Below are 12,500 nucleotides of genomic sequence, written 5' to 3' on the forward strand. Positions count from 1 at the left end.
GTATAATAATCGATCTCGTAATTATAAAAAATGCCTTTATATTAAGTGAGCTACACACAAAACGATAGATTGAAGTAATTCGCCAGGCTAAAGGTACTACTACTACTACTACTACTACTACTACTACTTATCCCGAATTATATATAAAATCCCGTCGAAAACCATTTTTAAAACCCCGCTGAGCAAGATATTTAACTAAAACTATGCACTTATAAACACTAAACACAACACATTATAGATATGTATACATCTATATGCATTATACATATATAAATATAAAAAATACATTTAATACATATATATAAATATAACTACGACACATACATACATATATATATATGACATTTATACATAAAACAGTAATGCATATAAACAGCTATATATATATATATATATATATATATACACACACACATATAAAACAGAATTTATATAAGTTATACACTCACCCAAATATATATATATATATATATATATATATATATATATATATATATATATATATATATATATATATATATATATATAACACAGTAATATATAACTATGTATACATATATGAATATAAAACAACAACAATATATATATATATATATACATATAAAACAATATATATATATATATATATATAAATAAAACAATATATATATGTATATATAAAAGACAATATATATAAAACAATATATATATAAAACAATATATATATGTATATATAAAAGACAATATATATATAAAACAATATATATATATAAAACAATATATATATGTATATATAAAACAATATATATATAAAACAATATATATATAAAACAATATATATATAAAACAATATATATATGTATATATAAAAGACAATATATATATAAAACAATATATATATATAAAACAATATATATATGTATATATAAAACAATATATATATAAAACAATATATATATAAAACAATATATATATAAAACAATATATATATGTATATATAAAAGACAATATATATATAAAACAATATATATATATAAAACAATATATATATGTATATATAAAACAATATATATATAAAACAATATATATATATAAAACAATATATATATATAAAACAATATATATATATAAAACAATATATATATATGTATATATAAAAGACAATATATATAAAACAATATATATATATAAAACAATATATATATATAAAACAATATATATATATAAAACAATATATATATATGTATATATAAAAGACAATATATATAAAACAATATATATATATAAAACAACAATATATCTATGTATATATATATATATACATATATAAAACAACAATATATCTATGTATATATATATTACATTACATATACGAAACAGTAATAAACAAATAATATACATGTATAAAACAGTAATATATATATATATATATATATATATATATATATATATATATATATATATATATATATATATATATATATATATATATATATATATATATATATTACTGTTTTATACATGTAAGTCTATCATTCTGGTTCTAGGCTCAATCCTTGACTTGGGAGAGGTGCTCTGGCGGCACTGATGAGTTGTGATACAACGAAACAGGACCGTATGTCGATAACTACAAATATATAAGTTATGTAAATACAAAGCAGGTGCTAGTTTGGTGTAGGAGACAGAAATCGTTGGCATGTTACCTGTTGGGTGTACATGTTGTTGTTGTTCAGCATCATCATCGCGTTGTAAATGTCGTCCGTTTCCGCAATTTCGGGTTTATAAAGCGAAAATCTTCGGCACGCGTTCGTCCGGAGTCACCTCTGCCAAACGCTTCGACGCACTCCCAATAATAACGAACAGAAGTGACGAGGGTATCAGTGTTTTTTTTTTTTTTTGATGACCATTCAAGGGCGGGCGGGGGGGGGGGCGATAACGATATTGTAATTGATCTTTATCTGCCCACCGCGTTCAAAGAAGAGGAGAAAGGGGGCGTTTTATAGTTTTTTTGTAATTTTTTTTTTTTTTTTTTTTTTTTTTTTAGCTGGTTTTGTTTTTGTTAAGTGTTATCAGTGGATGCTGGAGGATTTAACGCGTAGATTACAATATAATATTCAATATCCTTTCCCCTTTACAAAGCGAGGTTTATGTATCGCGTCTTCCTTTGTGTTGTCGGTATATCTTTTATATTATTATTAGTATTAGTGGATAATATCATGTCTCATCATAAGGGGGTGATGGCGGTGGTGTTGGCGGCGGCTTCGGGAGCCCCTCTCTATGAATAGGAGATGTTGACGCACCTACTACATCTGCACGTACTTCTCAATATCACAGATAGAGCGAGAGCGCTGCTTTTAAATTATATCGGCGTGTAGTTTATTTGCGTTTGCTTGCTACAACTGCTAGGTAGCTCTATACGAAGTAAGGTTATTGATTTTCGATGCGAAGCAACTCTAGAAAACCACTATGTCGATCTGGAGTGCGCGTGAGAGAGAGAGAGAGAGAGAGAGAGAGAGAGAGAGAGAGAGAGAGAGAGAGAGAGAGAGAGAGAGCGTTAAGGTTGGGATGACTTGTAGGTTGCTACGGCATTAGATTCGTGCAGCATCTGTGCTAGTCGAATGTACATGTACCTAGGTATCAGAAGACGATATGGTGGTTTTTAAAATAAAGAAAGAATAAGGCGCGAGTAAAAATGAAAAGAAAGAAAGAAATGGCGAAGAAGAAAGAAAACAAAGAGAGAAGTTTAGATGTTACCCCCCCCCCCGCACACAAATTGAAGAGAGAGAGAGAGAGAGAGAGAGAGAGAGAGAGAGAGAGAGAGAGAGGGGGGGATGGAAGTATATATAAAAAAATCAACAAAAAAAAAAACGAATCACAAGAAAGAAATAAAAGAATATAAAGAAAGAAAGAAGACAAAAAAAATTAAAAAAGACACAAAACGGTAGAAAACAAAGAAAACAAAAGCAAGAAAGGAAATATTGAAAGAAAAAAGACAAAAAAAAGGAAAGGAAAAAGAAACAAAGACAAGGCGAACAAAAATGAAAGAAAACGAAAAAAAAAGAAAATAGGAAGAAAAACAAATTATAAGAAAGGAAAAGATTGAAAGAAGAAAAAAAAAAACGGACGAAAATGAAGGAATAAAGCAAAGGAAAACGAAATAAAAGGACCAGAAAGGGAAAATGTAAGAAAAAAAAAAGAAAATATCACGAAGAGAACGAGAAGAATGAAAAAAAAAAAAAGGAGGCGCGGGGAAAAAAGACCTGTTTTTACCAATAAAACATTGGGAGATGAACTAGTTAACAACGCAGACTGAAGACCTGGGTGTATGTTCGAATTCAGTTCGATCTACAAAAATACTTTCACAGCAGATGTTGGCAACCTTCACGTGATTTCTCCTGTAGGTATTCGATGTCTTTCTAGAAAGAATTTGGTTTGGAAAAATATCGGGGAAACCAATGCCAACAATAGAATCTTCGGATTCATATGATGATGATGATGACGCATAAAACAGTAAGCACCACTGTCAAATCTATTATAGAAGTATTCATGGGGATGGGGATACTGCTATGGAATCAGCAAGTAGAGTTCATATCGTACCATATTAATGACGTCATCATAAAGCTGGGTTAGATATTGGTACCCAACTATGAACAAAATATCAACTAATATTTTAAGAATTCTATTTAACAGGTGTCATGCTTTGGCATTAAATAGCCCCCAAATTGTTGATATGGCGTAAACCGAATCATCCAAACCTAACAAGTTGGAGTGACGTCAGCATCAGTGTGGTGCTAAATCCGTTCGTTTTAACTGAATGATATAACGGAGATGTTGCATTTACGTATTGTAACAATCTTAATACAATGGCTATTTGGTGTCTGTCGGTAATCGAAGGCATGTTACATTTCTAAAAAAAAATATTTTATTTAAACATGCACCCCCACACCCCGCTTGAAATCAATATAAAAAAATAATATCTACCGACACGTGCTTTGTCGTAGCGAGATTTGGCATCAAAACCACAATGGTTATCATTCAGTATTCTGCCGACTACGTAAATAAAACTGCTTATTACAGCGGAGAAATTTTATCGTATTTAAATTACTTAAATGCACGTGTTCCGTTCCAAACAACTTCTGGAAGACCCCATGGAAATCCTTTTATGTGAGCGTGTTAATGACCCTTTTCACAGCCTCTTTCATCTCAATTGTTTCATAACGACAGCCTCTAAGGTTTTAGAGTTTAAGGCATAACCAAAAGTCACAGGCAGCAAGGTCTGGACTATAGGGAGGGTTAGAAATTGTTTTCATGACTATCTTGGTCATGATAACGTCTTTATTTCTGAACTTCTTAGAGCACCCTTAGGTGTATCAGAATTTTTGTAGGAATTTTTGACACCCCTAACACGAAACTGCGAATAAAATATATAAAAAAAAACTCGTAATTCCTCTTTTAAAAGTGGGTTGTTTATTTTCTTTATGGATTATACTTCCAAAATAAACTAACAAAAGTTGTTTTAAAAGTAATAGAAATTTTTATTTTTTTATTTTTTAAAAACAGTAATGAAATCAATTGAATTTTACGAGCTCAGTATTTTTCAATTTTTAAACTTTAAAAATCTAACAAAATTTTTCTATTGATTCAATTTTTACGATATTTTCAGGGTCAATGTGAAATTTTATGCTCTTTCCAATAAACCGAATATAATATTTTAGACAAACGTTTTTATTTTTAATTCACGCCCCTCCCTTTTCAAGTGTCTATTAAAAAGTAAATAATTTACTCACCAAAGTTTTATATATCACAAATTGAAGATAAACGATCAATAATAATATATTCAAATTTAAAACAAAAAAAAGCAGTGTTTTTTTTTTTTTTTTTTTTTTTTTTTTTTTTAGAAATTTACCTGTAAAATCCGAAGTTTAAAACCACGTGCTTTTTTTTAAATTAAAAAAAAAAAAAATTTTTTTTAATGAAACCTTGGTCCTTGCTCCTTTAATTGAAAAAAAAAAAAATAGGGCTTGAATTACATTTTTCGAGGAGTTATAAGCTTGGAAAGACGGGGTGGAATTATTCACTATTTTTCACAAAATTTCTGACACATCTAGAGCACCCTTGGGATAAACTTTGCGCAAATCTTTCGCATCTTCAGTTCCACACAAATAATTGTGTACAGTTCCCACACTGACATCAATCTGTGCACTTATTGCCTATATAGACACACGATGGTCCTTATCCATGAAATTCTTTGTTTGGCCAATCAACTCTGGTGTTCTCACTTCCTTACTCCTCCCGCATCTCTCATCATCCCTCACATAATTCTTACCTCCCTTGAATCTCTTATACCACTTAAAAACTGATGCTCGATTCATGCAAGATGGCCCCAAAGCATGAAGCATTCCATACGTTTCTGTGACATTTTTCCAATTTTAAAACCAAAATTTATGGCATATCGTTCTTCTAAAGTGTCCTCACGTTCAGATTGCATTTTTGAAATTCACCAGCTTTAGTAGAGTGTATTCCAATTCCTGCTGTAGCTGTTTATTTGAAATCATAAAAATTGGTCTGCTGAGTATAGCAAAAACAGACTGAATTCCCAAGAGTCTACGACAATTTTAATTCCTGTACAAAACATCTGGAAACTTATTCTAGGCACCTCGTAGCTTACGGTGAGCAACAGCCTCTTGCGGATGGGTCATCAATTTTTTAACCTTGATTTCACTCTAAAAGCAAGCTAACCGAATTTATTTTTGTAATCGGATGGGGTGGGGTGGGGGGGGAGTTGTTTTTTAACCCTCGTCTCCCAACTCTTATTTTTGTAGCCGTTCAAGGCAGCTGCCATTCGATGAGGTATCTATTCTATTTCCCGACACACGTACGGATATTCCTCAACCGCAGAAGATATTAGCATGCGTCAAGTTGAGAAACAACGCACACACACACACAGACACACACACACACACACGTACGTACGTACATCTATTATAATAAAGTTGTATTCGTGTCTGTTCACAATTTAATATATACGAAAGGTACACCGTTTTACAAATTCGGACTTTTATACAGTTTTAATCCATTACTAGTATTTCATATATATATATATATATATATATATATATATATATATATATATATATATATATATATATATAAAGTTTTACTCATGTCCAGGTAACCTACATCCAACATTTCAAGTGTTTAGACCCAAAACTGGCGGAGAAGTTTGGTAAAACCAACAGAGGTCAACTCTTTCAACTTTGACCTCTTGGCAGCCCAATTTTCGCCCCAAACTAATTAAAATCTTGCTGCATGTCTGAATACCCTTTGTGTAAAATTTCAAATGTTCAGATCGAAAATTGGCTGAATAGTTTGCTAGAGACCGCAAAGGTAAAATTCTTTAAACTTAGACCTCTTGGCAGGCAAATTTTTGGTAAAAGCCTATTAAAAAGCTTGCCCTATGTCTGAATACACTTTATGTAAAATTTCAAATGTTTAGACCAGATATTATCTTTAGTAATTTGGTAGAGACCGCAGAAGTCATTTTTGAAAACTTTGGTTCCAATTTTTACCCCTTAACATTTATTGTTTTGGGCTCAAATCAAATTAAAATGTTTCATCCATGTCCAAGTAACCTACATTTAAAATTTAGACCCAAAATTAGTGGAGGAGCTTGATAGAGTTTTCAAAGGTCAAATCATTGACCTTTGAGCCCTTTACAGCTAAATTTCTGGTTGAAAACCAATTAAAAAGATTTTTCCAAATCTCAATACCCCTTATGTCAAATGTTGAGTTTGTACACTGAAAATTGACAGAGTAGTCTTGTAGGGATATGTACACACAAAACACACACAGAGACAATTTCACACACACATTATATATATATATATATATATATATATATATATATATATATATATATATAATTTCTAAATATACAATTTATTCAAAGGAAATCTACCTTCCAAGAAGCAACCTCATTTGCATATTACATTAAGAAAAATCTATTTTAATAATTAGCTCCATGTTATTAATGGTTATTAGTAATAAAATTTTCTTAATTGTTCTGTTCAAAAATATTAGTTATAGTTGATTTATTCAATTAATATTTAATTTGTTTTTAATTATTTTCAACTGATATAAGTTGCGTTTGAAAACAGAAGTAAGCTTTATTTATATATTTAAGCTATGAGAGTTATTTCCAGTTTTATTTTTATAGATAAAGATGAATGTGTGTTACGCTTCCGTAAATTCAACATTCAGGAAAATCGTAACACGTTAGGATATTCGGTGTATCTTAAATAGTGTGTAACTAAACCCTCTCCCCGGATGTATGTTTCGACCTAACAACGCCAGATATATTACTGACCTGGCAAGGCCACAGGGGAGACAAGCAAGCAAAAAAAAAAAAATAAATAAATAAAATAAATAAATAAAAAATAAATAAAAAACTAAGCAAAATTCATCCCAAAGCAACAAAAGTAAAGCTGCCTTGCCATGACATTATATATACAAATGTATGCAAATTTGGACATATTTTATTGATCTGAAACTTTTTTACCAATTGTCATAAAATTTTAACCATAGAATAGTATTAAGCCTGCAAATTTAATTTAGTTTCATACCATAGAACCAAAGATATAAGCATTTCAATATTCAATTTGGCTACGAGTGTGTGTATATATATATATATATATATATATATATATATATATATATATATATATATATAGAGAGAGAGAGAGAGAGAGAGACAGACAGACAGACAGACAGACAGGCATTTTGGAAAGCACGGAATGTTTTTGCTTAATCGTCTGTTTTTGTAATTTCTGCATTTTGCGTATGGTCGTTCTAATATCTCGAATTTGTGTAAGAATGTTCTATATTCGTTTTCGTCCATCTGTTTATTTTTTTTGCAAGTACTTTCAACTGATTTTCTTCAGTCGTCTTCAGGTAGTTTTTGATTATTGTTTCATTTAAAATCTGGATGCTTTTATATGCTTCAGTTCAAATTACATTTAAATTATTTGAAATAGTGAAACGTCTCGCGTGTAAAAAATGTTTTAACGTGTTAGGAACGTGTCTAAAATAAATGTACAATGGTTTCAAAGTGTGATTTACAAAATGGTATGGAATTTGCAGCTATTTTTTTTTTAATTTAATCAACAATGTCTGTCTAAATGAAAACATGGTGCCTACCACCTTTATTGGCGATATTATAAATTCGAAATCTTAGCAAATATTTGAAGATGATTCAACGACGAATCGAATGTTCTCGTGATACTTATTTTTAAGATGAAATGGAACGGGCAAACAAGATATTCCGTGCAGTAGAAGATCAAGATTGCGGCAAAATCGGTTGTCTAAACTCAATCATAGTAAACAATTCAACCAGACTCATAACACAGCGCCCTCTGTACACGTTCAAGGAGGCAGGAACGATAATTAGGTACGGACAAAAGGAATGCCCGATTCCCAAAATTTATAATCTTTTTATCCTTTCTTATTCACTAAAAAATTCACGAAAACTTATCGAATCATTCAAACACTACCGTCTTTGACACTACCGTGTTTGAATATATAGTTAAGTGGCAGTTTTAGTCGTTTAGAACTGCTTTAAAGCTTCACCGCTCACTCATTTCTGGATCAAATTTGAAACAATTATTACAGTTTATAGATCACCTTCTCAGCTATATTGTGAATAAATAAATGAATAAAAAAATAAAAATAATTTTCAATTTTCGTTCAGTAAAAAAAAAGTTATGATTAATTTTCTGGTATTCAAAATCGTAAAAAAAAGCGTAAGGAGGTGAGCGACGTTTTTATGACTGGTTTCCATAGCAACCACGTCGCTTCAGCGACTAATGTTGCTACTAATTTACTGCTGTTGCGAAAAAAGGAACCAGTGAAACAGACATAACGAAAGAATGAAAGGGAGATAATTGGGGGAATTTTTATTGAAGCAGACGAGTGCCGTACATTGTTATTAAATATGTGTATGTTGAGAAACAACAACACACACACACGTGTACGTACATCTATTATAATAAAGTTGTATTCGTGTTTGTTCACAATTTAATTAATATTATTATATATTTATTTAATTAATATTATTATTTTATGGGGCAAAAAAAAATATGACTGAAATTAAACAAAGAACAGGTTAATTTATTGGAAGCCCGGAAAAATCATGAATTACAATAGAAAAATGTGAGCATGAAAAGTAATATGGTTAAGCATTGAAAATTAAAGGACTAGTTGTTAAAACTGGAAAAGAAAAGGACAAGATATTCTAGTAAAAAATATGATATATTCATAACTTGAAATATTGCAGCATTAAGAATTCTTTTTTATAATTCAATGTATAACATTATATAATCAATTCTTAATGCGGCAATATTTTAAGTTATAAATTTATTATATTTTTTACTAGAATATCATGTCCTTTTCTTTTCCAGTTTTAACAACTAGTCCTTTACTTTTCCATGTTTAAGCTTAACCATATTACTTTTCATGCTCCCATTTTTCTATTGGAATTATATATGGCTAATGGGACCTGTGGAAATTCCACGGTGGCATTTTTCGTATGTAATATATTGCTACTGGGCATTCTGTGGCCGTTCATCGTGAATGGAGACTCCACGATATCATTGTAGTCATTTTGTTAAAACTGTAAAAATATTTATCAAAGTAACCTGGTTAATGTAGTGTAGAATATATCTTGTTATTACGGTTCATCTCCAATATCCTTATAGGAGTCTATGACATATTTTCATTATGTGGACGCCCGGCGTGAACAGAAACCTCACGATATCATAACATTTTTAGACAAAACAATTACTAAACTTGGATCGTAGCCAGAAGATCAAAAAGGTATATTTTATTTAGTTATTTATTTTTACGTTGCGTTTTCGGTGATCGGGAGATCCTATTTATTAAAAAGGAGAATGGAAAGTGATAACATACTACGAACCTTAAATTAGCGTATCTATGTGCTAATAATTTAATGTTCGTAGTTTCTTTTTTAATAAATAGGATATCCCGGTTTAATAATTTACTAGCGGGACCTGTGGAAATTCCACAGGGGACTCATTCACATGTAATATATTGATGTTGGCATTCTGTAGGTGTTCAGTGTAAATGGAGACGCTCTGATATTATTGTAGCTTTTTTGTTAAAACTGCAAAAGTATTTATCTAACCTAGCACGAACGCCCGGTAAAGCTCGGTCGTAAAGTACGCTTAAATATGATATTTTAATTCTTGCAGATTTTGTACGTATGTATTATTATAGCGTTAATGTTCTATTGATTTTATATGTTATAAAGTTGCGATATCAAAAATAAAAAAAAAATATCCATATGACTTGGGTGCATTAGCTTGAATCGAAACCGAAATAAAAACTAATATATATATATATATATATATATATATATATATATATATATATATATATATATACACACGTTTTATTTTTTTTTACCGTATCTTTCTGTTAAGTTACATTATTGTTTCAGCTACTCAGCCGTTTTTTTGGCCGTCTGTAGCTTTCTCAGACTTTTACAGAAATGTTCGTTATTATGGGATGAACATTTCTGTAAAAGTCTGAGGAAGCTACAGACGGCAAAAAAAAAAAAGAAAACGGTCGTGTAGCCGAAAAAATAATGTAACTTAACAGAAAGATACGGTAATATAAAATAAAACGCATATTTGCTCTACAACAGTATTGAGCACTTTCTTCAGTTTTTATTAATTACCATTTCTACTATATATATATATATATATATATAACTTGAGTTCTTTCAGCCATAATCGAAACCGAAACCAAAACTTATGAAGGATACTTGGTAAAATTATTTATGACAAGAAATAGAAGAACATAAAAATTAAACGACCCGAATGTAAGTATGACATACAAAAGAGCACACACGCTATCGTATTAATATATAGATAATATGAAAACTGTGACACATACGTTTAAGGTATTGCAGTATTAATATAGAGATAATCCTCTCACAGTATTATTCATCACCCAGCTGGTAATTCTGTGAACCTTTAATCTAGAGTGGCTATTGGCTTTGGTGGGTGGTAGCTTATTAGTAAGAAAAATTGCTTTAAATTTGTAATCGTAAAATCTGTTTGTTTGGCTAAAAGCAATATGGCCGCGATTTAACGTTTTACGCCGGTGGCCATTTTGTCGCATGTAAACCAGCGCCACCTATGAGTTTAGTTGTTGGCTTTATTCTTATTGGCCTTTCCTTTTGTTTTGATAAGCGTGTATTTTTCGGCCATTTTTTTTACCCGTACCTAACGATAACACTGAAGGGCAAAGTAGTCGACTACGGTCAGCCAGACAAGAAAATAGCATTACGAATGTAGAGCAACGTTTGAAGGATCATTTCTAGGGCTATGAGAACAAAATATTCTTTTCATTGTTTTGACCCTCGAGTACATATCCCACACCGTTAGACACGTTTAATCAACCGAGAACCACATAACTCTATATAAAAGCATATAAGATATCAACCGATACACACTCGAGAGTCAAAACAATGAAAAGAATATGCTGTTGTCCTAGCCCTAATCATGACAAACTTCAATGTGCGAATAGTCACATGTAGCAGCCGACACTCGCTACATAACAGGCAGGGATACTTCCCACGACTCGAGATTTGAAATTCATTTTCTCCCTGGCTTGTTCAATCACAAGCCAACGTTCTATCACATGACAGAGTATATAAAAGACAAAATCTGAAACCATTAACTCTCTTTCAACCTGACCCTGCCTGGGAGCAGACTTTGCCCGGGGCTTTGGCCCAAGGCAGAACGTGAGTACAACAAACTAGCTATGGCTCTCTTCAAACTAACATTTATTTCCACGTACTGTACCCAAACGAAATTTCTTTGTCATGCTAAAGAACAAACACACACATATACACGAAAACACGTGAACACACTGAAGACTGACCTTTCTTTCTTCTTTTAACCGGCTTCCTTCGGCTACTAGCTATAAATACGTGTAAACGGAACTAAACTATTCTCTACACCAACTAGCCGGCATCATATTAATGCTATCTTTGCCCAAGAACACTTCAACCTACTAACCCGTTTCTCTCTTGTACACTCTCTACTAACGGAGATAACAAACAAAGTTGTTTATTAATGTAGAATGAAACTCCATTTCGTTGTCTCATTTCTATACACATATCGATTCAGCGCAAAAGGCGTGTGAGCGGTGCATATTATAAACTATTGAGGTGTACTCACAAAAAGGCTGTATACAGTAGAGAAATACTGATTACATACAAAACTTACAAGTGTATAAGATCAGTCTGTGAAAAAAAAGTGTAAAGTTTTCCAATGGTTATTAAGACACATTCAAACAAATCGACTTTTTAAAAATATTTCGTTTTAAGCAAAAATAATATTATTTACTTAATTGTCACGTCGAAAATAGTAATATATAAAAAAATGACGAAAATTCGAGTTGAAAGTTATTTATAGTTAAAGTAATTTTTACGGAAA

General features: G+C 30.9%; 1 protein-coding gene across 7 annotated transcripts in view; it reads right to left on the reverse strand.

Moving 5' to 3' along the window:
• The window catches only part of LOC145261088 (septin-5-like), a 494,396-nt gene that overhangs the window by 264,044 nt on the left and 217,852 nt on the right, over positions 1-12,500 (reverse strand). For 2 of the 7 annotated variants that reach the window (XM_080119275.1, XM_080119274.1), the window contains exon 1: positions 1,683-2,455. The exons of the other annotated variants lie outside the window; for them this stretch is intronic. In XM_080119275.1, coding sequence (XP_079975401.1) covers positions 1,683-1,721 — 39 coding nt within the window. In that variant the 5' untranslated portion in view covers positions 1,722-2,455. Of the gene's footprint in view, positions 1-1,682; positions 2,456-12,500 lie in introns of those variants that run through there. 7 annotated transcript variants of the gene reach the window in all.

Source organism: Euprymna scolopes, chromosome 37 (assembly GCF_053919585.1).
Source record: "Euprymna scolopes isolate OS-2025 chromosome 37, ASM5391958v1, whole genome shotgun sequence".
Lineage (NCBI taxonomy): Eukaryota > Metazoa > Mollusca > Cephalopoda > Sepiida > Sepiolidae > Euprymna > Euprymna scolopes.